At 41.3% G+C, this 26,127-nt stretch overlaps 1 protein-coding gene and 1 long non-coding RNA gene across 6 annotated transcripts; both read left to right on the forward strand.

The window, feature by feature from the left end:
• Window positions 1-1,223: 1,223 nt before the first annotated feature.
• LOC121695792 lies at window positions 1,224-25,387 on the forward strand. Its single transcript, XR_006026165.1, has 4 exons — window positions 1,224-1,331; window positions 10,491-10,500; window positions 10,544-10,548; window positions 25,376-25,387. It is a non-coding gene; the product is annotated as an uncharacterized LOC121695792 (long non-coding RNA).
• LOC121695245 (UDP-glucuronosyltransferase-like) lies at window positions 14,144-22,412 on the forward strand. Of its 5 annotated transcripts, none has more exons than XM_042075927.1 (6): window positions 14,144-14,642; window positions 18,568-18,993; window positions 20,732-20,863; window positions 21,061-21,148; window positions 21,473-21,692; window positions 21,795-22,412. In XM_042075927.1, the coding sequence occupies exons 1-6, from the start codon at window positions 14,202-14,204 to the stop codon at window positions 22,081-22,083; spliced, it is 1,596 nt and encodes a 531-aa protein (XP_041931861.1). In that variant the 5' UTR covers window positions 14,144-14,201; the 3' UTR covers window positions 22,084-22,412. The 5 variants fall into 5 exon arrangements, with proteins under 5 accessions (XP_041931861.1, XP_041931847.1, XP_041931871.1 ...); XM_042075937.1 differs by lacking the exon at window positions 14,144-14,642 and adding an exon at window positions 16,250-16,775 and having other exon boundaries at window positions 18,499-18,993; XM_042075913.1 differs by lacking the exon at window positions 18,568-18,993 and having other exon boundaries at window positions 14,145-15,068.
• Window positions 25,388-26,127: the final 740 nt, after the last annotated feature.

Genomic DNA, 26,127 nt, shown 5'->3' on the forward strand with positions numbered 1-26,127 from the left:
GGGTTAACATGACCCCTGGAGGCAAACATACGGAGAAAAATGGTCATCCTAGGCCCTACAGTTCTCAAGATATTCACAGAGAACTGTGTCTGTCCTACCCTCCTTTCGGGGGGTCCAGTCCAGCGGGGGGGCTACAGATCAAAACGAAAAATGATGGTTCCATGCTATCCATGTGGGGGTACATGCCCACCAAGTTTTGTGTACCCTGGTCTTTCAGTGTCCCGGGAATCCTTGTTGGTGTACATCACTAAATGTACTCATAAATTATTTTATTGTAAGGCCCCCCATGAACGAAAGTACACGAAACTTGGCATGCATTCGGAGGGTGTCATAATGATCCTACACTTTTAATTTCGTGCAGTTTTGACCTTGTCAGCCAGAGATATTGTGATGAAAACACCTAATTTTTTGCTTTTTAATTTTTAACTAGGTGGCGCTATACAAGAAATAAGTGGTAATGGGATGGGTTGACATGCCCCCTTCAGACCAACATACATAAAAAAGGTGGACCTCCTAGGCCCTATGGTTCTCGAGATATTCACAGAAAACTGTCTCCGGCCACCTACAGGCCAGTTGGTGAATAGTAACATAAATTAATTTATTGTGTGGCCCCCCATGAACGGAATTCCACAAAACTTGGCATGCATACAGAGGGTGTCATAATGATCCTACACTTCCAATTTCGTGCAGTTTTGACTATGTTAGGTCACAGATACCTTCAATTACAACACCTCATTTTTACTTTTTTGTGTTTAACTAGGTGGCGCTATACATGAAATGATGGTTATGGAATGGGTTGACATGGCCCCTTGAGATCAACATACACAAAAAAATGGTCCTCCTAAACCCTACGGTTTTCGAGATATTCACAGAAAACTGTGTCTGCCCTACCCTCCTTTCGGGGGGTCCAGTCCAGCGGGGGGGCTACAGATCAAAACGAAAAACGATGGTTCCATGCTATCCATGTGGGGTTACATGTCCACCAAGTTTCGTGTACCCCGGTCTTTCAGTGTCCTGGGAATCATTGACGGAAATTTGGGCATGCAAAGAAAAAAAAAAAAAAATCTGACTAAACCTATATGACCGCGCTTCGCTGCGCGGCGGTCATAATAATGAGAGACGTGTAGGTTTATCATGTACCAGACATACCGTATGCCTTACTTGTTTAGAGCCGTTTGCTAACGTTATCATTATCCAGTTCAATGGTGGTTCTTTAGCTACCAAACAGAAGTTTGTGTGTGCGTCTGTCTCACTCAGTGGGACACACGCATCACAGCGATATGAGAGTGCTGCGCTACCTGAAGGAGAGATTTTAAAACTTTGAGAGATACGTTTTTATACCTTTTGACGTTGATGTCGTTTAGAACAGAAACATCTGACACCACGTTATTTTCCTCTGCTGATTTATGTTCTGTGGTTGACAGCTTTTATTTAGAAATATATAGACATAGAAAAATTTAAACCATGCAGTCTAAAATGACTATGACAATAGCTACTTTTCAGGCTTATTTTTTTCTTAAATTAATTAAATGTGTTGACAAAGGACATTTTGTGATGACTTGAATTATGTCTTATAATATGTCAGCAAGCAATGCATCATCAAGGCTGTGTTGTAAGATGTTGATGAAAGAATTTTGCACAGTTAACCATATCCAGTGCACCCATCCATAAGTTCAATAAATGTTCCTTTTTTTAAATTGAGACTTATAACATTTGTTATCATCATTTGTGTAATTATGTGTAATTTATGATGTAAATTGAGGGAGCAAAATAAAAGCAGTATCGGCTCCAAATATCGGCTCAAGAAAATCGGCTAAGGCTGATGGAAAAAAATCGGTATCGGCACTAAAAGATCCATATCGGTCGATCCCTAGCCTCTACCTTTCCTGAATCCACTTTGATAATGTTGCATTAATCCTTTGGTTTCAACCCAGTCGATCATTGATCATCCTCTCCATAGTTTTTCCCATCTGGGATGTTAATGCAATAGGTCTATAGTTATTTGCTATTTTGGGATCTTTCCCAGGTTTCCTAATAGGAATAATTATAGATTATTATCTATCCATACTTTCTTTATTATATAGACTTAACAAAAATTCCTTTCCCTTATCACTTAAGTTCTCCAACATGGAATAGCAGTATTTTTATCCATCCGTGGAGATGACTTACCTAATTTACTCAATGCCTTATTGAGTTCAGACTTAGTAAATAAAACATCCAATACCCCTTCTTCGCTATCCTCAATGTCAAACACAATGTGATATTTTTCAATTGTAGCTCCTCTGCCTCTTTTTTCTTCCGTGATTTAAATTCTCTGAGCTGTGCACCTTGGCTAATGTTTTTGCCATAACCTCTGCTTTTTCCTTATTATTGGTGATAATTCTTTGCCCCTCAACCAACACTGGGTATCCATATTCCCTTCCATTCCCTTTCATTTTTTTAATCATGTTCCAAACTCTCTCCACTGGAGTAGTTTGACCAATAGAGTCACAGAACTTTTTCCAATGATCTTTTTTAGCTTATTGTTTTTTAGTCTTTTTTAGTCTTATTGTTTTCCTAACTATTGCTTGAGATCTTTTATATTGAACTAAATTCTGAAAATTATGTGTTCTTTTAAAGTCTTTAAACGCTCTATTTCTATCTTTAATTGCTTCCTTACATTCTGTAGACCACCATAGCACTATTTTGGTTAATGTCTTAGGCTTAGTTTTTGGAATTGATAAACTGCTGCAACAATTATTCCTCTGCCAATTTCATTACACAATTTCTGAAGATCCTGATTTTTATCAATGGATAGTAACAATTCATCACTAACTTCTCTATACTTATTTCAATCTGCTTTTCCTAAAATCCATCTCTTCTCTTACGTCATGTTCATTTCTTAATTCCACTCCTATCTGAATTCTGATAGGATAATGATCACTTCCTACTGTGCTTTCCCTCACTACCTCCCAATCACATCTATCTGCAATGGTTTTTGTGACAATAGATAGATCTATTGCCAACTCTGTACCCCTTGCCACATCTATTCTGGTACCAGATCCATCATTCAAACACACTAACTCTTTCTCTTCCATAAATTCTTCCACTACATTTCCATTCCAATCACCCCTCTCTCCCCATAATGTACTATGTGCATTAAAATCCCCACACCAGATAATTATCCCTGTCAAATCCTTCCAAATATCCTCCAGTTGCCTTATCTCCATTTGTCTACATGGGTTATACAAGTTTATAATTGTCACATTATCCTCATTTGTCCATACTTCTGTAGCAATGTATTCCAAGTCATTCCCTCTCTTTATCTCTCTATATTGAAGTCCTTTACCTATTTCCCTATCCCTTCTTATAAAGTCATATCCCTTTATTACAAAATCCAACTATAGGCACTAGCCAGGTTTCTTGTATACAAATAATATTAGGTTCCTGTTTTAAACTTTCAACATATTTTTTTGAATTCTTGTCCGTTTGCAATTAAACTAGCATTCCACTGAAGTATACAGTAATTTATTTAACCATTATACAGGCACACCCCATGTCTGTGATTGTTGTGTTTCATCATTAAGAATGTCTCTTACTCTTTCCCAAGGCATTCCCTTTGCATCCAGGTATTTTTCAGCTGACTTAACAATTATTTTAATTTTTTCAGTCCTACTACTGGTCTGTGCTGAGCAATTGATTATCTCAGCCATGAAGAGCACAAAATCACCTTTGCTCACAATCAATGTACAGTATCTTCTTTTAGTTGATCACACTTTACACATTCCTTTACACCTTTAGTCCCATCCTTTATTGTTTCTACCGGTATGCCTACACCTCTTGGGACTTTCTTAGTTGCCTCTGCATAGGAAACCTCTTGGACTACTTTAATTCGCTGTACCTCCTGCATTCTTTTGTTAGCCTCACAACCTCCATATGCTGCACTATGTTCTCCTCCACAGTTGCAACATTTTAGTTTTGCTCCTTCTTCACACTTTCCATATTCATGTTCACCACTACATTTGCTACATCTTTGTTTGCCCTTGCATATCGCTGCTACATGCCCATGCCTTTGACATTTAAAACACCGCAGTGGTGGAGGAATGTAAACCTTGACATCATAGCTCATGTAACCAATCAAGACTTTTCTTGGGAGTTTAGCTTCCTCAAAAGTTAACATTACTGATAAACTGTCACATATAATCCCATTCCTTCTTGTTTTAAGTCGCTTTGCTTCCCTTACTTTAACATAGTTTATTCCCTTACTTTAACATAGTTTATGCAGACTTTTGGTTAGTTGGATCGGACTCCACTCGTCAAAAGTAGTCCCCTCTTGCAACAATTTGATAAACACCTTGAACTCATCTTCACTCCTTTTCACCCTTTTTTATTCCTTTATCTAAGTCACTATAATCTGATTCGTCTCTATCTTTAGTTTTTCGTTTTCTATTGACTACTTTCCACTCATCCAAACTCCCGCGTCCAACATCCATCTCCCCATCCTCACTTCCTGATCCGTCACTTCCTGACCTCTGACCATTCACAGTCCAGTTGTTGCCAACCGCCTGAAGCTCACGATCAACAGACAAACGGCTCCTTTCCTCCAGATGCCGCCATAGCTCCATCCCCAGCACAGGTGAGCTTTTGCGGGGTCATTCATTTAAAAAGACGACTGCCCTACGTCAGCTCGCAGCCAGGTGAAGGTGGAGCATAAGCAGGGACCTTGGGACATGTAGTAGGCCTACACTTGATCTACCTGTTACATAAATAACGAAGTCCCTTACAGGAATCTAAAATATAAAACAGCTTGTTTTGGGTACACTTCTTGAATAATACATGAATCCATAACATCCAAACATTGAAATTCATGAATGTTTGGCCAAATGTCTGACTGTGCCCAAGTAAAGTGTGGTTGTGTGAACAAAAACACAAGTAACCTGATACCAGATGACTCTGCATGCACAGCTAATCTAGATTTAGATCTATCAGATTAAAAAAACGGACATTTCTGTTGCACAGTATTTTTTATGGCTTAGTACCAGTAAATTTATTAGATGTCCGGTTAAGTTGTGTTGCATGAACATGGCATGGGTGTTAAATGTGTCCATAAGAAATTAGTTTTAACACCCAATACCCAATCTTTTCTGAATGAATGAAGTGACATAGCCCCATAGAGAAACTTTTTTTAGGTCAAGTAATTAGGTCAGGTTAAGTTATGAAATGGGTGCTACATGTGTCCATAATTAATTAGTATTAACAGTATGTAGATCTCAGAGAGAGATTAATAGATTTCTTGACACATTTCATACCTAATCGTTTCTGAATGAATGAAGTAATGTAGCCCTGTAAAGTAGCCTAACTTTGTTTTCAACTTTTACCTTTTTTCTAACAATCAAAGATCATATTTTCAAAGGTACGGTCCACAACATTACTTTTAAAAGTGCTATGTCATCCTGAATATGTATACTTGTTTAGATCGTGAGAAGAGCTTCTTTCCTCTCACCTCTGTACTAGTAAGAGGTTGGGCCAGAAAGGGCTGGGCTACAGGATTAACTACCTCTGCTCTGCTCCACTACTGTAATGTGTCAGAGGTTTCAGAAATAATGTAAAACCTTCACCTTCAGAAGCATGAAGCATATACAAGTCTCTGGAATAAAGGTATTTCTCAAGGTATAGGCATGTGACACTACTCACAGATGTACAGACAGATGCCTCGACTCTCAGACCAACGTGTTTCTGAATGACATTTCCATTTTTTTTTCAGTTTTTACATGAACTTGTCTTTCTTACACACCCTTTCACAGATTATGTAAGCCTCTACAAAGGTAAATACATGAACACATCCAGTCTGATCTTGTCATTGTTCAGATTTTTCCATGCCTGCTGCACAGATATCCATCAGGAGAGCTTTTTTTGTATTTTAAACACATCTCCTGACTTCCAGTTGAGTTGCGGAAATCGGACCTGGGACAAATCTGTAAACCGGTGATAAAACCGCATTGCTAGCAGAGCTGAAACCTCTAACAGGAGCAAATCCAGCCCACAGTCAGATACCGTATGTCCGCTACAGGCGGATCTAAAGGCTTTTATGCGGATCCGGCCCAAAGGAAATTGCTATCTGTGACAACAGTCAATAATGTGACCCGATTTAAAGTGGCTTTCACCCCTTTGGACACTCACTAAAACATAATATATTTCATACCTGTGTTGCAGCATGTAGGCTAATGTTAGCTGCATTATGTAATGACATACAATGTCGGAAATGCTAAAGGTTAGCCTGTCGGCTACCTGAAAAGTTTGAGTGTTTAAACTAACATTTACAGTGGTCTATTTGATAGTGTATTGGCCCTGACTAAGTTCATGTGATGTATAAACCACAATCCTTGTTGATACAAGTACCAATATTCATCAAGAAAGTTTTTAATCACATTAAGATTTTCGCCATAGGGAGTAAAAGACTCCACCATCTTTGTCAATAATTTTCGCTGAGAAAGTTTCAAACTTTGACCATAACGGCCTTTCCACCAATCAGATGCATCATTGTGGGATTGTTCAGGATTGTGGGTAATGAAGTACTTATCCAAGAGATTGCGAATAAAAGGCATTTATCTTAAAACAAGGTTAGTGCCACATGAACTCTTGGCGTCTATATGAGTATACAATCACTTAGTACAGCCGTAGCTGGTTTTAAGTCTACCTACCACGTGCAGTTAAGTTTTTATGGCTTATACCGCAATTGTCAATGGAGAAATTGCATTGAATTTTTACTTCCAGCATCGGCTGTGGGCAGGACTGTGCAGCCCTATAGAATATGGGGTTCTAAGACGTCTTAACTTTTGCACAGCACTGTATAAACTATATAGACTTCTCTTTCATGTCATTATTGGTGCTGTGCAAGTCGAATTGAGTGCCTGTCACTTTAATGCCGTGACGGCTTGCTTGATTCTCACGGTTTTAAGCTAACTGCGTTGTTGTGCATGGTGCATAAGAATATGTGGATGAAATGAATTGTTTCCCATGTAATTTGGTAAAATAAATGCTCAAAAACTCGAAGAAAATCTATCTTGAATTATAGCAGATAAGTGTCTTGTATCATATCTATAATTTTGGTGAGCTCTACAGGAATTACAAACTATCTCAGATGTAAATGGTTGCGTATCCTATTACTCAAATTCAATTAAACCCACCAGTAGGCTAGCTAGACCTTAGTTTCACAGCCTAGGTATTAGCAACACGGCTTGAAAGCATTGCCTGTATCACAAACAAAAACGAAACAATGCGTGGAATTTATCTGGGAATAGGCTACTGAAGGAAGGTACAGTAGGGGCAGCTATCTCGCTGGCGTGTTTAATTTGGGTCCTTGGTTAACATAATGTAGGCTACATTTTCTTACACAAAATTGCATTTAATTAGGCAACTTTTTTTTTGCAGTGGCGCTTGATTTCCAGGAGCGGCGCTGCACCGCTGATGAATACATTGTAGGGGAAACACTGTACCAGTAAAGAACCATTCCTCAATTTTTTAGCGCTCCTTACCTCCCCAATATCTTTGTGCAGACTTTTGGTTAGTTGGATCGGACTCCACTCGTCAAAAGTAGTCCCCTCTTGCAACAATTTGATAAACACCTTGAACTCATCTTCACTCCTTTTCACCCTTTTTTATTCCTTTATCTAAGTCACTATAATCTGATTCGTCTCTATCTTTAGTTTTTCATTTTCTATTGACTACTTTCCACTCATCCAAACTCCCGCGTCCAACATCCATCTCCCCATCCTCACTTCCTGATCCGTCACTTCCTGACCTCTGACCATTCACAGTCCAGTTGTTGCCAACCGCCTGAAGCTCACGATCAACAGACAAACGGCTCCTTTCCTCCAGATGCCGCCATAGCTCCATCCCCAGCACAGGTGAGCTTTCGCGGGGTCATTCATTTAAAAAGACGACTGCCCTACGTCAGCTCGCAGCCAGGTGAAGGCGGAGCATAAGCAGGGACCTTGGGACATGTAGTAGGCCTACACTTGATCTACCTGTTACATAAATAACGAAGTCCCTTACAGGAATCTAAAATATAAAACAGCTTGTTTTGGGTACACTTCTTGAATAATACATGAATCCATAACATCCAAACATTGAAATTCATGAATGTTTGGCCAAATGTCTGACTGTGCCCAAGTAAAGTGTGGTTGTGTGAACAAAAACACAAGTAACCTGATACCAGATGACTCTGCATGCACAGCTAATCTAGATTTAGATCTATCAGATTAAAAAAACGGACATTTCTGTTGCACAGTATTTTTTATGGCTTAGTACCAGTAAATGTATTAGATGTCCGGTTAAGTTGTGTTGCATGAACATGGCATGGGTGTTAAATGTGTCCATAAGAAATTAGTTTTAACACCCAATACCCAATCTTTTCTGAATGAATGAAGTGACATACTGTAGCCCCATAGAGAAACTTTTTTTAGGTCAAGTAATTAGGTCAGGTTAAGTTATGAAATTGGTGCTACATGTGTCCATAATTAATTAGCATTAACAGTATGTAGATCTCAGAGAGAGATTAATAGATTTCTTGACACATTTCATACCTAATCGTTTCTGAATGAATGAAGTAATGTAGCCCTGTAAAGTAGCCTAACTTTGTTTTCAACTTTTACCTTTTTTCTAACAATCAAAGATCATATTTTCAAAGGTACGGTCCACAACATTATTTTTAAAAGTGCTATGTCATCCTGAATATGTATACTTGTTTAGATCGTGAGAAGAGCTTCTTTCCTCTCACCTCTGTACTAGTAAGAGGTTGGGCCAGAAAGGGCTGGGCTACAGGATTAACTACCTCTGCTCTGCTCCACTACTGTAATGTGTCAGAGGTTTCAGAAATAATGTAAAACCTTCACCTTCAGAAGCATGAAGCATATACAAGTCTCTGGAATAAAGGTATTTCTCAAGGTATAGGCATGTAACACTACTCACAGATGTACAGACAGATGCCTCGACTCTCAGACCAACGTGTTTCTGAATGACATTTCCATTTTTTTTCAGTTTTTACATGAACCTGTCTTTCTTACACACCCTTTCACAGATTACGTAAGCCTCTACAAAGGTAAATACATGAACACATCCAGTCTGATCTTGTCATTTTTTTCCATGCCTGCTGCACAGATATCCATCAGGAGAGCTTTTTTTTGTATTTTAAACACATCTCCTGACTTCCAGTTGAGTTGCGGAAATCGGACCTGGGACAAATCTGTAAACCGGTAATAAAACCACATTGCTAGCAGAGCTGAAACCTCTATCAGGAGCAAATCTAGCCCACAGTCAGATACCGTATGTCCGCTACAGGGGGATCTAAAGGCTTTTATGTGGATCCGGCCCAAAGGAAATTGCTATCTGTGACAACAGTCAATAATGTGACCCGATTTAAAGTGGCTTTCACCCCTTTGGACACTCACTAAAACATAACTAAAACACAGTCCCACCCACGGCTGTGGGCGGGACTGTGCAGCCCTATAGAATAGGTGGTTCTAAGACATCTAGTAATTTTAGTCAGAGTAGAAGTGGATTACGTGCGAGTTGTGTTGTGTTGTGTTGATGGCCGATGAGTGTGAATGACGAGTGATTGAGACCGAGGCCTGTGCACTAGCCTGTGCATCTATAGGAAATAAACTACCGGAGTTTTGGAACGATATATCAGCCTCCCCGTCTCCTAACTTCTCATCGGTGTTACAATATGTTATCTTCAAACTTACTGTTGAATAGTAATCTACTATTTGCTATTCTTCCACTAACTCTTACATTTGTATCGCAAAGCTGGCATCGGTCATTTACATCCATCTTGTTCGCTCTGGTGGGGAATTTCTGAGCGTTGTAGTGTAGCTTACTTCACGATCGAGCTGTCGCATAACACACGTCACGGCCAAACGTTAGCGATTGGGTGAAATCAGATCCAATCATTTCAAACTTCAAACACGCATCCAGCTTGCAAACGTTCGTCAATAGCCGAGATCCCAGACCCTTGCAGAAGCGAAGCGTACCAAGGGGATGGCAAATGGCCAGGCTAATGTTTATGGTTCTTTGAAGACACTTTTGTCCAAAGCAACTTATATTACATCTGAACCAAACACCAATTAAAACACACTAGACAGGGAGTTCATCCTTCCCTTTAGTGCTCCCTAAGACATTCCACTGAGTGTTTTGTTACCAGGGCTCTCAAGTTTTGAGGACAGACAAGAGTGACATAGACCTCTCCAGAATAAGTCCCGCCTCCGTAACTTCCGTATCCATCCAACTTCCGGGCATCGATTGTCTATGGGAAATAACATAGCGTTTCGAAATATCATACCGGTAAAACATCTGTAGGTAGCGAAGTAGAAAAAAATGGTGGGCCGATTGGCCTACACACTTCTGCCATCTTTTTTGATTGTCAGTGCCGTTAAAGTAGAAATATATCAGTAAGAAGCACTAAGCTAACGCACGCTTCAGACGCCTTGACTCCCCCAGTCAAGGTTGCATAGCAACGGCAATGTTTCATAGTTTGTCTTCACCGAAATGGAGTTTGTGAGACCAGAGCCTGTCTACGGAGGTGGCACTAACCCTGCGTGAAATCATCATGTTTGATAGGTTGTTAATACATTCTGAAAACGTTACTGTTCTAATCAAGGTCATGCAAAATAAAGCTATCGACTCAATACGATTCAGCCTCTGATTCCTAGTCTGCTTCTCATTATCTGTTATTCGTGAAAAAAAATCTCGTCATGTCTTTAGTGTCTTCGTCGGCAATTTCTTTCTTTTTCAAATATCTCAATAACAGCCAACAAACTCGCACAGTCAAACCAAAGTTAAGTCATGTTGAAAAGAGGCTGAACCTTGCAAACGATTTACATTTATAGACCACTGAAACCACGCATGAATCACACGTGAAAATGACCATCACGTTAGGTTGTGACTGGTTGGTTGTGAGCAAGATCTAACGCCCTCCTCCGCCCGCGTACATCAGAACTAGCTCCCGGTTAGCATTAATAATCGTTTACTACTTAAACGGCACCGACAATCAAAAAATCCAGTGGAAACTAGATGGCAGAAGTGTGTAGGCCAATCGGCCCACCAGCTTTTTCTACTTTGTCACCTACAGAGTTTGACAGGTACGATCTTTCAAAACGCCATGTTATTTCCCATAGACATTTGACGACCGGAAGTTGGATGGATACGGAAGTTACAGAGGCGGGACTTATTCTGGAGAGGTCTATTCCCCGTCGACGCCCCCCCACCCGTCCGTCACCTTATGCGTGAGTCACAAGCTCCTCCCAGCTGACTCTGGCAGATCACGTGGACAGTCAGTCACGATCGATTATTTAATAAATAAATGTGAATTACGAATAATAATAAAAAAAACTTCTACCTAATGTGACTATTTTTTCCATGAACTGTAAAAGAAAACACGTTTTTTTCCAGCTGTATTCTCCATAAAGGGTAAAGTAAATTATGTACTTATTTTCGGAATTGACGTCACTTCCTGGACTCGTCTGAGGCTGGTCTAATGGGTCTGAGGTCTCTCAATGACTTAACCCCTACTGCCCTACTGGCAGATACAATAGCGCTATTTTCTGATTGGCTATTGTGTAGCCCCTTTCGTTATTTTTGATTGGCTGATAAGTGGCAGGCTTGACTAAGAAGGGAGACGTGCTTGATTCTTGTCGGTTCCATATAATAGTGAGAGCGGTGCGGCCAGAGACATTTTGGGCGCTGCGGCATATTAAATATTATAAATAGATTTTCTGTGTGAGAAATTCAATGTGTGGCGGGAGTGCGTGACAAAAGACCGAAATGAGTGACTGTCACGCTCAATGCCTGACACTTGAGAGCCCTGCTGTTATGGTTTGGGGGACAGACTCACTTGACTTTCTTTGTTTCTGGATCGTGAGGAGATATTCGCCAAACGTGACAAAAAGTATTACGTTAGTAATTGCTTAGAATTGCTTACAGTAGGCTACCTTTAAGTGAGTTCGATACAGGATTTCCTTTCACTGCTGGACTTGTCATTCCTATTCCCATGCTTTGGCAGAGTAAGAGCTCTAGCCACACATAAATGGCTCACTATCATGAGACAATAAGTGTGTAGCCATTATAACTTCCATTGTCTAAAATAGTCTCCATTTCTCACCATTAACTTTCACCCGTGGTCACATGCAGTAGGCTAGATGACTAAATTCCACTCCAGAATGTGGATGAAACAGCCTTTGTTCATACTTGGTACAGACCATTGCTATCTGATAATTAATCTGAAAAGATGCAAAGTCCAGTCCAGAGTAAAGTAAACACACCTCACTGTGTCACTGTGAGCCTCTCCACTGAAGAATAGCCTATTTCTTCTTGTCCAGCCATAGCGGCACACAATTCAGATTTCTCCAGGGCTGCTGCACAGATGTCCGTCAGGAGACCGTTCCCCCGGGCTGCTGATTGCTCTCTGCATGGGTTCTGCATGGGCACCTAAGAGCCACCCAATGTATGTTGCCCTAATGAAAGCATGCTGTACAACAAGGAGCTGATGCAGACCCTACAGGATTATGTTTGCTGTTAAATTATGAGATCTTTTTGTTTTAACTTTATTTTGCTTTATTATCCTTTGCTATGGCAGGCATACCATTTTTCAGTCGTCCGTCCATACAGTATGTGTTTTTTTGTCTGTTACAACACAGTATTTGCATATCTCCCAAAGCGGTTGAGGGATCTCAATTTTTGCACTAATCAGTTTTTGCAAAGTGAATCACAAGGGGGAGTATTGTTGTTCTTAGATGAAGTCATATGCGTGAAACCCAGTAAATCAATCATTATAAAGATTAGATGGACAGCTATAGGTACTAAGATTGTGTGGTCAAAGGTTATGATCACATCAGGTTATATGTCTACATGTCTTGAGGTGACATGAACAGAACTGCCACGGTATAATGGCCATATGCCACATTTTGACGTCTGTTGGCATCAAAGTCATGTCGTGGGCATAGGTGTTGAATGAATGAATACATGCACCTGGGCATAGGTATGATGGTATGAAAAGGGGGTGAGTAGGGAGAGTGCATTTTTTGTTGACCATATCGCAAGAACAATACACTTTATTGCATCTTTGCACATTACACAAGTACTTTATGTCTGCCCTTGCCATGCTATGCTGCTTAGATTGATGTTTTTACCTGGACTTTAGACAGTAAATCAAGCAAACTACTAGCCTAGAAATCTAGACGCACCCTAGCGGCGGCAAATTAATTTGCTCAGCCTGTACGTCTAGTATCAAACCATAGGGATTTCTATTGGCTGACGCCGTGGACGTCATCCAATCACAGCGCTCTATTTTGTTAGAGAGTCTTAAGGCGGGCTTAACAGGATAACGACAGTCCTGTGACGGTGAACAACAAGGAAGGTGGCTATAGCGAACGAAGAGCGGTTGTTTGAATCGGCGTTGGCGTCAACTTTGGAGGAGTTGGACTTGTGCTTTTCTTTGAAAGTTGAGCAACACAATGCACTTAAGTCATTCCTTTCGAAGAAGGATGTATTTGCCGTTTTGCCGACCGGATACGGATATGGTCGTAGTGCTGGCCTATTGCATGCCTAGGCAGTTTGAAAGACAATTCTCTGCCCGCCCCTTGGATTAAGCGAGGTGAATGGTTCGATTCCAGACTATACATTTCAATGATATAGGATGGCCCGCCAGGCTAGCAAACTACATCAAGGATTCCACATTTGTTTGGAACAAGCCTTACTTAGCCTCTCAGTGACTTTATATGTTCGTAATCACTGTACATGGACAATACAGTATTTTTCAGGTGGTGACTCATCACTCATAATTCAATGGCTAACCAGTACTTCAGTAGGTGGCACAAAATGTGTACAGAGAATGAATTGTCCTTGTACAAATTATTGTATTCTAACATAATATAAACAAAACTAATTAGGAAATTACCAAAGCCTACGTTTAAAAATAAACAACATAGGGCATGGCGTCGAGACTTAATGTAGTTGCAAGATACTTGCAAAGCTTGATTTTAAAGCCTTGATTCAGACCTGGTCCAGACCACTTTTTTCATGTTTCTTACCTCATGATTAACCTAAGAAGACGCAAAGTCCAGCCCACTGAAAAGTAAACACACCTCACAGTAAACTCCTCACTGTGAGCCTCTCCACTAGAGAACATTTATTTTGCCCAGCCACACCTGCACAGTTCAGAGCTCTCCATGGCTGCGTTGTATTCCACCAGCAGAGCTTTCACTGGGCTGCTGATAGCTCTCTTCTGCGTGGGTTCTGCTCAGGGTGGGAAACTGTTAGTGATACCAGCAGATGGCAGCCACTGGACCGGCATGAAGCCCCTGGTGGAGGAACTGGGGAGGCGAGGCAACCAGGTGGTGGTCGTGATCCCAGAGGCCAGTCTCAGCATGGGCCCCTCAGAGCACACCACCACCCTCACCTTTCCTGTACCATACACTAAGGAGAGTATGAAGAAGGACCTTCAACAACAACTTAACCATATGATGAAAGCTGATGTCTCCACCACGATGGCGAAGTTACAGCATTACTGGACGACCATGGTCATGCTGAGTAATTACACCATGATAACCTGCGAAAGCACACTATACAACAAGGAGCTGATGCAGACCCTACGGGATTATGACTTTGATGCTCTCCTCACAGACCCCTTTTGGCCTGTAGGAATCATCACTGGAGCTTATCTGGACATTCCCTCCATCTACATGCAAGTAAATCTCCCTTGTGCCCTTGACATTATCGCCACACGGTGTCCTAGTCCTGTTTCATACGTGCCACTGCGCTACTCACACTTCAGCAATCGCATGACCATGTGGGAGAGGACTGTTAACCTGCTGAGGTCTCTGCTGGTGCCTGCAGCCTGCAGTCGTCTTTACATTTACGCGGACAAGGTGGCCTCAGACGTCCTGCAGAGAGAGACATCCATTGTGGAGTTGGCGAGCAATGCAGCACTGTGGCTTGTTCGTTCTGACTTTACCTTCGAGTTCCCCATGCCTTTGATGCCCAACATGATCATGATTGGGGGGCTGAAGGCTCAAAAACCGAAACCCCTGCCACAGGTGAGTTGGATTTGGTCTGATGATGCAAACTTGGACAGTAGATTTGAGACCTACTGTATATGTTGGATGAAGCTGCATTATTCAAGCAGTTAATCATTAACTTCCCCCACTAGCATTGAATAATAATACACGTATGGTATGCATTATATTATGTATGATAGATTTTTCACAAATTAACATTGAGGAGCATCTTTCTTATATTGTTGCATTATATGCCCACACAGTTATTCTCATAGTGATGAATACCACCGCCTCTCTGGGATTCGCTTTTTATACCCAACCATATTGCCAATTAACCTAATCATTTGTGAAATTGGTGTTTTCTCAGGCATAACACAACTTGTCCAGCCTTTTGTTGCCTACGTCCCAACTTCCTTGAGACGCGTTATCGGTCTCAAATATAAAGCAGTCCAATGCATTTTTTTGCTACTGGGCTCCCCCAACAGTTGCAGAGTGTTTGTATTTTACACAACTATCGTAAATACCACTCATGGCTGGCACCCTTCTCCCATTTGTTTACAAACCCGGCAAAGATAATCACCGAAGAGCCATGTCAACTGACTAGGCCATTGCACATTGTAATTCATGATTCTCCGGGTCAGGACATCCACATTCCATTTGCGTTTGAATCGGAAAGACTTTAGCTTGGTTTGTGCCTCTAGACCACACTACTCCGTAAATTATTGAAAATACTGTTGGGCGCTCATTCATTTGAAAACACCAGCTTTGTGTTTTTTTGATGTGGACAGGGGAATCTGAAAAACATTTGAAAACAATGACGTAGACGTCCATGTTCCCTTCCTGATTGGAACTTGTCAGTGTGATGTTTCATGACTCTCTAAGACTCACTTTGACTATTAGCCTGTCAGCAATGAATGCAACACGGAGACCGAAATACAAGCTTTAATAGCCTTGCTGTCTTTGGTGGCAACAAGCGCAGCCAAATTATGCATTTTACAATGAGTGAATATTCATGTGATCCACGCTTCAGGTGTCCCCCCTATGGTCAAAATAAGCCTATATTTTTCAAAAAAATGGTTTTGTTACAGTGTATAGTTTGTTAATTTTGTTACATTTGTAACATTTCATGTGTCGTCTTTGCTATAGCAAAAACAAAAATATGGGTTTATATGATTTGCATATCATCACATTCCGTTTTTATTTACATTACACACAGTGCTTTTTTGAAACAGGGTTACAGTATATATGGTTTTTAGGGGTGCTACCCACTTGAACAGCCTTTAGTCTGGTTTACCTATTTTCCTGTCATCACTGTTGTGTAATGATTAATCATAAAAGATACAAAGTCCAACTGACTGAAAAGTAAGAACACTGCTTTAAGTCATTAGGGACATGGCAAATGCCCAGGTATGTCCGCGGAGGGCTTTCTCCGGGCTGCTGATAGCTCTCTTCTGCGTGGGTTCTGCTCAAGGTGGGAAACTGTTAGTGATACCAGCAGATGGCAGCCACTGGACCGGCATGAAGCCCCTGGTGGAGGAACTGGGGAGGAGAGGCAACCAGGTGGTGGTCGTGATCCCAGAGGCCAGTCTTAGTATGGGCCCCTCAGAGCACACCACCACCACCACCTTTCCTGTACCATTTACGAAAGAGAGTATGATGAAGGACCTTCACAAAAATCTACTCCAATTAATGACCATTGATGTCTCTACAACTGTGGCAAGGTTAAAGAACTATTGGAACACCGTGGTGATGCTGAGTAATATCACCATGTTATCCTGCGAAAGCATGCTGTACAACAAGGAGCTGATGCAGGCCCTACGGGATTATGACTTTGATGCTCTCCTCACGGACCCATTTTGGCCTGTAGGAATCATCACTGGAGCTTATCTGGACATTCCCTCCATTTATATGCCAGGTAGCTACCCTTGTCCCCTTGAAATTATATCCACACGATGTCCTAGCCCTGTTTCATACGTGCCACTTCACTACACACACTTTACCAATAGCATGAGCTTGTGGCAGAGGACTGTTAACCTGCTGAGGTCCTTGCTGGAGCCTGCAGCCTGCAGTCGTCTTCATTTCCATGCAGACAAGGTGGCCTCAGACTTCCTGCAGAGAGAGACATCCATTGTGGAGCTGGCGAGTAATGCAGCACTGTGGCTCATGCGCTTTGACTTTACCTTCGAGTTCCCCATGCCTTTGATGCCCAACATGATCATGATTGGGGGGCTGAAGGCTCAAAAACCGAAACCCCTGCCACAGGTGAGTTGGATGATGGAAAAATGTGTTGAAATGCATTTTCTTTGCATAGGCTCTGTCAATGTATTGCATACATAATTTCAGGTATGCTAGAGATGCATAAGAGTTTTTTCTGAAACAAGAGGACTGAATATCCAAGAATCTCACTTTGTAAAAACCAACAACGGCACTGTTGGCAAAACTTTCCTTGCTTGTGAACTCATTGTGAAAGAAGATCAAGGATTGATCACCACATACTGCATTAAATTCATTTTTTTACTTTAACCAGATAGAGGTTGACGTTGATAACAATGACTTATACTTTATCAAATATAAGTCATTGTTACTTGGTTTACATTCACGACGGAATTACAGAACTACTCATTGATTATGGTGATTTTTCAACACTTATTCAGAAGGGTGGAGTGGGAGGTATGTTGGCTTGGTGGTTGGGTGTTGTGTGAATTAGTTTGAATTTGGTTAAGGCATCTTTACTATACTTTTGTACAACCAAGAATGCAAGCATTGCTACTCATAATTGTCTTGGGTTTTGCAGAAAATCAATAAAATGTGTAACAGTACATTTACAGTATTTGATTGACTGGCACACAAAGAGTTAATACACGGCGGCAGATTCCATATTCTCAAATAATTAACCCGCTCCGTTATCTACTCAAATGATAACGTAGACTTTACACCACAGCGAAGGGAGGCCTTTGCACAACATGTTTATAGCTGAGTCACAAGGTCTTATGATATAGGACAAACAAGGTCCACAAGCTACTCTTACTTATAGGCTTGTGCAAAGCCCGTCTTCAGCTCTCTGCCGGGTCTGAGGACGTTAGTATGTAACTCTGCTTACATCATGTCTAAAGGGTTTTGTGTATCTGCTCTGGGCCTACTGGCCTGGCTGTGGTTCTGCTGCCCGGGGCCGACCGTGGGGAGCAAAGTGCTGGTCATGCCTGTGGACGGCAGCCACTGGCTCAGCATGAAGGTGCTGGTGAACGAGCTCTCGCGGAGGGGACACAAAATGGTGGTGCTGGTGCCCGAGACCAGCATCCTCATTGGAGACTCTGACAGCTACCAGACAAGAACCTTCAAGGTGCCTTACACCAAGGCTGAGCTGGACAGCAGCATTGCCAACATGAATGAAGGGGTGTTCCTGAAGAAGCCTGGGTTCTCTGACGTGTTCGTCAAAGTGCAGACACTGATCACTTTCACCAGCATGCAGGTGAAGGGCTGTGAGAGTCTGCTGTACGACCAGCCACTCATGCAGCAGCTCCACAGCGAAGGCTTCGAGCTCCTACTCACAGACCCCTTTCTGCCGTGCGGTTCCATCATAGCGGAGGCGTTCTCGCTCCCTGTGGTCTACTTCCTGCGTGGTATGCCCTGTGGCCTTGATTATAGTGCAGCCCAGTGTCCCTCGCCAGTGTCGTTTGTCCCTCGCTTTATGTCAGAATACACTGATGTCATGAATTTCCCTCAGAGGGTGAAGAACATGATTTTGACTGTGATGGAGTCATACCTTTGTCGTTTGCTTTATGCCAGTTTTGATGAGTTGTCCAGTAGGTATCTGGAGAAAGTCATCACCTACAGGGAGATTTTGGGTCATGGGGCTATCTGGCTGATGCGGTATGACTTTACCTTTGAGTATCCGAAGCCACTAATGCCTAACCTGATTCATATAGGGGGAATTAACTGTGAGAAGAGAAATCCTCTGCCTGCGGTATGTATTTTTATCCACAAGTGTCAGACAAAGTTTATAGCAGTTTACTGAGTTTTTATTTAGTGCAGAATTGGTAAGACAAGCCAAAGGAGAATTTCTTTGTCATAAAAACATCTTGTTTGTCTCACAAGAAATGTATCAGCTCCTAATGAGATCACATTCTCTCCTAAACCCTTCAAAATACCCTTTTTTTCTTCTCAATCTACTGTATTCTTATTGATCATTATTCCCCCTGGTCTTCGTGGTTTAACCCTTTTTAAACAACTCACAAATGACCAACTTTGCTCCATATTGAGTAGCGTATGAACATCTTGAGATGCATACTGTATCTTCTGATGATGTAATTATGTTAATTTATAATGTATCCACATTTACAAACATCACTCTCTGTCTATCTGTGGCATCAGGCATGTTTAGCCTGCTCTGACATACACAATGTTTAAGAAACACTGGCCATGAGTTCCCTTCGTCCAGCTTGATCTTGACAATATTTATTTATTAATGTTTATGCCTGAAGAATTCAAGACTGTACAGTATGTTGCTATTAGTGTAGTGGGCTTTTCATGTTTATCATATGTTTGGCTTTAATATGGTGAGATATGCTCAAACAATGTAAATATTTTGTGTTTTAAGATGATGAATCTTTTTTTGACTGTTAATACACAGCAGTGAACTTGAAAGCCATTGCCCTGTTGGATTATATCCCAGCCCGGTGTCTCTTTGGGCTTTCAGTAGTAAACACTGAAGTTAGAAAAAAAAAACATTTTTCTTTTGGGTTGGATTGTTTAAATCTTTCTGTTCATCTTATACTCCGACAACAGACTGGTTGTCATTGGGCCCTATCGTACACCTGGCAGAAAGCGTGATGCAAGGCTTATTCTTATTATGTTTTAAACCTTGCGTTCAGGGGTGTGGTAATTAGCAAAATAAAGTGTGGTCTGGCGCATGATCCAAATATCGCTATCATACACCCTCTAAAAATCATTACGCCACTGACCAAGAAAAACCTGGTCTATAGCGAAAGGCACATATAAAGCACAGCTGAAGATGCACTGTCACAAGATGTAAGCAGCGCTTAGCAACCCGTCCCAAACAACTCCTTTGGAGGATAAATATCCTTAGGATTTTTATTCAGTCATTCAAACATTATTGGGGTATGTGACATTATTTATGTAACATTATTTAGGCTGTTTTCGATGGTAACCCCTTGTCAGTCAATAGTAAAAGTAAATAACTGTGTAGAACTGTTTTGTTGTTGACTATGAGACCACAGTTAGGTAGTAGTTCAGTTTGCGCTGCATGTTGTTAAAGGGAATGACAGATGTCACTATCATTGATTCAAAGGATGTTACGCCAAAAACACACCCATGACTGATTAACAAACGGAATAACAACCCTTTTGAACAATGCACCCGGTCTCTGATCACAAAATCACGCCCTTAAACCCCCTTAAACTTTGCGTCTCAGACCATGCATTTCTAATCGCTATAATAGAGCCCATTGTTTACAAAGTCAGTTTTACAATATTAGATGTATTTTCATCACCAAATGCTTAAGCTTTCCATGTCCTGTCTTAATGCAATATATTATAGTGTTAGATGAGCACATTATCTTGTGCACATGGCCTTTGTTTAGGATATTTTGTGGACTTGATAGCAAAGGGTCACTCTGTTTCCTCTGTTAAGGAACCTGTGATCTTGGGTTCCTGAGCAGTATCTATTTTGTGTTTCCATTTCAGGAGGTGGAGAAGTTTGTGAGTGGATCTGGTGAGCATGGCTTCGTGGTCTTCACCCTGGGCTCAATGGTGTCCCAGATGCCAGAGGACAAGGCCCGAGTGTTCTTTGAGGCATTTAGGCAGATTCCACAGAGGGTGAGCAACAAGCTCTTATTCTTCAAGGCTGTTCAAGATATTTTGGCCCCACTAATGCGAGGAAATCAAGATATTATTTATAAAAGAGACATATTAATATCAAACTGTTCCAAACAAATGGTACCCTGCAGAGTATGCTTGTGTACTTAGATAGAGGGTCACTCTTCTTCTCATACTTAATGCTACTCCCTCCTAAGGTTTTGTGGAGATACACTGGACCTGTGCCTGAAAATGCCCCGGAGAATGTCAAACTCATGAAGTGGTTGCCTCAAAATGATCTCTTAGGTTTGTTGTATGCATTTGAGTTCATGCCTGTTTGATGGAAAACTTTTTTGTTTGAACACTAAAGCAAAGCATTTGTTATTTCAGCTTTTCTATTCCCATAACTATACTCTTAAAACACTCAAGTTGTGTTGTTTTTAACGCAAATTATGTTATTTTCAACACATTTTGTGTAACAAATAAATAAGGAAACTATACAAACTTGTGTTGTCACTATCTGGACACAGAGATGTGTTAAAACAACGCAAGTTGTGTTGTTTTCAACACATTCGTTTTAAGAATGTAGTAATGCTAGTTTAATTAACTATACTGTGTCTGTGATTCCAGGTCACCCTTTGGCCAAGGCTTTCATCACACATGGAGGGTCTCATGGCATCTATGAGGGTATATGCAACGGGGTGCCCATGGTCATGTTGCCACTGTTTGGTGACCAAGCTGACAATGTTCAACGCATGGTTGCACGTGGTGTTGCTGAGTCTTTGACCATTGCTGACGTGACCACAACCACACTTTTGGAAGCCCTCAACAAAGTCATTTATGACAAGAGGTATGGTGCATTTCATAATGGCCTTTCCAGAAACATCTTATTTCTCTGTTTGAAAGTGTGAATATGACACTCATGCAAAGTGCTGTTTCCTTCATTCTCCAGTTACAAGGCAAATATGATGAAGCTTTCAGCTGTGCACAACGATCGTCCGATTGAACCTCTTGACCTGGCCGTCTTCTGGACCGAGTTTGTCATGAGACACAAAGGAGCAGAGCACTTGCGCCCAGCTGCTCACGAGCTGAACTGGATCCAGTACCACAGCCTTGATGTGATCGCACTGCTAACAACCATTGTGCTCACTGTTGTTCTCGTGACAATTAAAAGTTGCATGTTCTGTTTGAAGAAGTGCACACGAAACAAGACTAAACAAAAGAAAAACAAGCGAGAGTAGTTGAGGAGTTTTGTTTGTGAGTGAAGGTGAATGGCACTGGCAGAAGGAAAAAACACAGTCTACCTCCTTATTATAGCCTAGTGTGTTTGGAGAAACTATTTGAAAGTGAAAATATACAGGGAATTTCTAGCTACTTATTTGGTTGTAAAGGGCCTAGGGTTTCTTCAAATCAATGAATGCTGTTGACAATGGGTGTTTATTGCATACATAGAAGACTACTTTTTGTGTACTTCTGCTGTAAGTCAATAATTTTGACACTTAATTGTATGATTGTGCAATAGTCTATATGAAGAAAACTTGGTATGATGACAATAAAAAAACTGACTACATTACCCATGAGCATGTTGTTAACTTGGCTGTATAGAAGCCCAAGTCATATCCACTGTAACTGCAAAAACAGCATCTTCCATACTTCTAGAGTATCTTTCTAAGTATCTTTCATACTTCTAGATACAGCCACCAGGTATTGAGGTACAGATACAGCCACCCATAAGTCTTGGGTACTTCCACATTGACCTCTTTGATGGAGACTGGTAGCAGAGGGGGCCTAGACCTCAAAAAAAAAAAAACTCACTGAAGAAGAAGAAGAAAACGATTACTCTGGCAGGCCAGCATACCCTTCTTTTTCTGTGAGCTTTTTTTTTGGCAGTTTGCAAACGGAGTGCATTACCTCCATCTGCTGGACTGAAGTGTGATGGCAAGTGTAACCTCGTTCTGGTCGCCGGATAAATAAGGCAAATTGTAATATGTGTTGGTAAATTATTACAATGTTGTAGAAACTAGTGCAAGCACCCCATCTTGTGATCAAATGCAAAAACGACTATTAGTACAGCGGGTAACCATGAAAATTGTGCACTTTTTAAAAGAAACATGAAACTTCTACCATAGTTAGGTTATACCATAAGCAGTGTTGTGCCAGTTCACAGCTTTTCTGAACTAGTTCAAGTTCAGTTCATACATGCTCAAAGTGAACAGTTCACGTTCAAAGTTCACAATTTTAATTCTGAACTAGTTCAAAGTTCAGTTCATTTTACTTTTTTCGTGAGATATTTAAATAAATACTTTTTTTCACACTATGAGCTAGAAATCACTATACGTTCTTTGAAGCTGCTCATTAGACATTTGCTCATGACACTGCAATTGTGGGTTTCTTACCAGGTGATGAAACTTGCAGCAGTACAGACAAGGTACTGTAGACCAGTTCTATACTTAGTGCAATGAAATCCAGCCCTCGGCGCTCTCGTCGTTGCCTGCTACGCGGCGTTGCTATGCCTACCCCGCTCTGCTTTCAAAAGAGAAAACAGATGTCACTCAGTTTTCAATGGAAAACAAATTCCAACGTTCATTTACAGTGATGTCTGCCGTTCATGACACATAATGTGAACTAATTCACGTTCAAGTTCTTTATTAAAAAATGTGTTGCGTTAAGTTCAACATTCACGAAAAATGAGGGTTTCTTTTGAACTCGTTCACGCACAACACTGACCATAAGGTTTATTTTCAGATTGGGAGGGAAGTCAAATTTGACCTCTGAGGCCCGGGAGAGGTCAAATCCAAGATGGCCGCCAATAATATTCAAAAGTGCCTCACGTTGGAACCAAACTCAGTAGAAAAACACTTAAGGTGTCATTTCCCACTAACTTTTGGGTGCCCATTCTGTATCTGATAACTTTGAAACCACCAGAGTTCAAGAAAATGCATTTATGTAAAGGTCAAGGTAAACTAAAAAATGAAGTATGGAGCTACTTTGAGCCTCGTAAATGGTGATTTATTTGCATGGCTAGGCCGATGCCCGAGGCACCACAACGAAACACTGTGTTGGCATTGGCTAACTAGCGCCAGATTTCTGAGTGCAGGGGACAAGCCGAGGTGAGCTATGAGACATACGTTCACACTCGGTATCATGTTTACACTTTAGGTCAATATCACACCGGAATTCTCCTTTAACACCACAATCTGGCATAACACTTTTGTAAACACACAAAGCAATACAAAACAGCGATATAAAACAGTAATATAAAACAGCGCATGAGGTTTAACATGAAATCGTATTAAATACAGGGGTATTGCTGTTCCCTTATTACATTGAAGCTGTTTCAAGTTTCAAGTGTGATTCTTACATTGTCATTTATGAAGGAAAAGAGGATGAGCTGTAGTGTGACAATTACCAGTTGGAGAAATGCAAAGACAGTAGTTATTCAAAGAGTTAAAGACAGATTTATTTTGCACAAATAATTTGTTTGCGAGTTTTGAATTTTGTCTTTGACTTTATTTGATTTTTTTCTGTATTTGATATTTTGATTAATTGATTTTTGTTTGAATTTGAAAAAGTATTGTTTGAACATTTTGGCACAAATTAAACTCCATGAGACTGCAGCATGTAGACACTACTGTGTAAAACTAAGACAAAGACACAGTAGTAAAAGATTGTACAATCATGGCCAAAAGGTTTAGGCACTGACCAATATTGTGATTGGGAAACTGTAAAAAGTGCAGTAGAAGGGGTTTAGTAGATTAAGTGGCAAGGGCTGCATAAGAAAGGTGGGGGAGGATTGGGATTGGGCGGGGGGCACCAACAAGGAGCACCCAAGAGCAACAGGGGCAAGGAAAAACTCCCTTACCAAGGAAGAAACCTTGGGCAGATCCAAGGCTCAAGGGGCTAACCCAACTGCCAGGGGTCTTGGTGTGTGTGTTGGGGGGATGACAGGGGAGATGGGATAGTGTGCTGTGTATGTGGGGAGAGCTGTGTATGTGTGTTGGAGAAGCTTCCTCATGAGACAATGTGCTGTGTATTGGGGCGGGGGGGTCAGTGTGCTGTAAGTATGTTGGGGATGTGTGTTGGAGAAGCTTCCTGATGAAATAATGTGCTGTGTATGTAGGGGAGAGGGGGGGTGTACTGCAAGTATGGTGAAGGGACTTACTATTGCAGAGTACTGTATGTATGATGTATGTGAGTGATGACAGTGAAGATGTGTGTGTGGGCGGAAGGGGAGTGGAGCAGTGACTGTGTGTGTGTAGTGTGTGTGTGGGTAGGTGGGGGCAGTGTGCTGTAAGTATGTAGAGGATGTGTGTTGGAGAAGATCCTGAAGACAATGTGCTGTGGATGTAGGGAGGGGGGGGCAGTGTGCAGCAAGTAAGTAGAGGAGGCTTACTGTAGCAAGCAGTGTGCTGTATGTATGTGAGGTGATGACAGTGATGATGTAAGTGTGTGTGTGTTTTTTTTGTGTGTGTGTTGGGGATGGGGGTGGGGTGGGGGCAGAAAGGCTAGGCAATCAAGGACATGGGTAGATAGATGGAGGAGAAATCAAAAATAATAAATAAAAAGTTCTATGGAGATGTGCAAAAGTTGGAGAAAGTCAGATATGTGTGTGTGTGTATGTGTATGTGTGTGTGTGTTTGTGTTTTGACGTGTGATGAAATAAGAAAATAAATAAAAGGTCTGTAGCATAGGGAGAGGGATGTAAAAGTGCTAAAAGTCATGTAGGTGTGTGTGTGTGACTTCTCATGAGTCTCTCAGTTCTGGCTTTGTGACTACATAGGCGTCTTCTTGATTTCAGCGGTAGGAATAATCCATTGTTAGGATGAGAAGAGTCCTTCAGAATCTTTTGGGCTCTTAGGAGTACTCTTCTGGAATAGATATCTTGTAGAGCAGGGAGTTGAGTTATTATTGTACGTTCAGCTGAGCGCACTACTCTCTGCAGAGTACTACAATCTCTAACTGTGGAGTTCCCATACCAGGTGATGATGCTACCAGTTAGAACACTCTCAACCGCTGAAGTGTAGAAGGCCTTCATGATGGATGTAGAAACTTTCCTTAGCTGACGAAGGAAGTAGAGTCGTTGTCTGGACTTCTTCAGAACATATTGAGTGTTAACAGTCCATGTTAAGTCTTCAGTAATGTGGACACCAAGGTATTTAAAACTTGTGACTCTCTCTACAGGTTGCCCGCTGATCATTAGTGGGGTGTAACTGTAGTTCTGCTGCTGCCTTCTGTAATCCACTACCATTTCCTTGGTTTTAGTGATATTCAGTGTCAAGCTGTTA

The sequence above is a fragment of the Alosa sapidissima genome, chromosome 2 (assembly GCF_018492685.1).
Source record: "Alosa sapidissima isolate fAloSap1 chromosome 2, fAloSap1.pri, whole genome shotgun sequence".
NCBI classification, from domain to species: Eukaryota; Metazoa; Chordata; class Actinopteri; order Clupeiformes; family Clupeidae; genus Alosa; species Alosa sapidissima.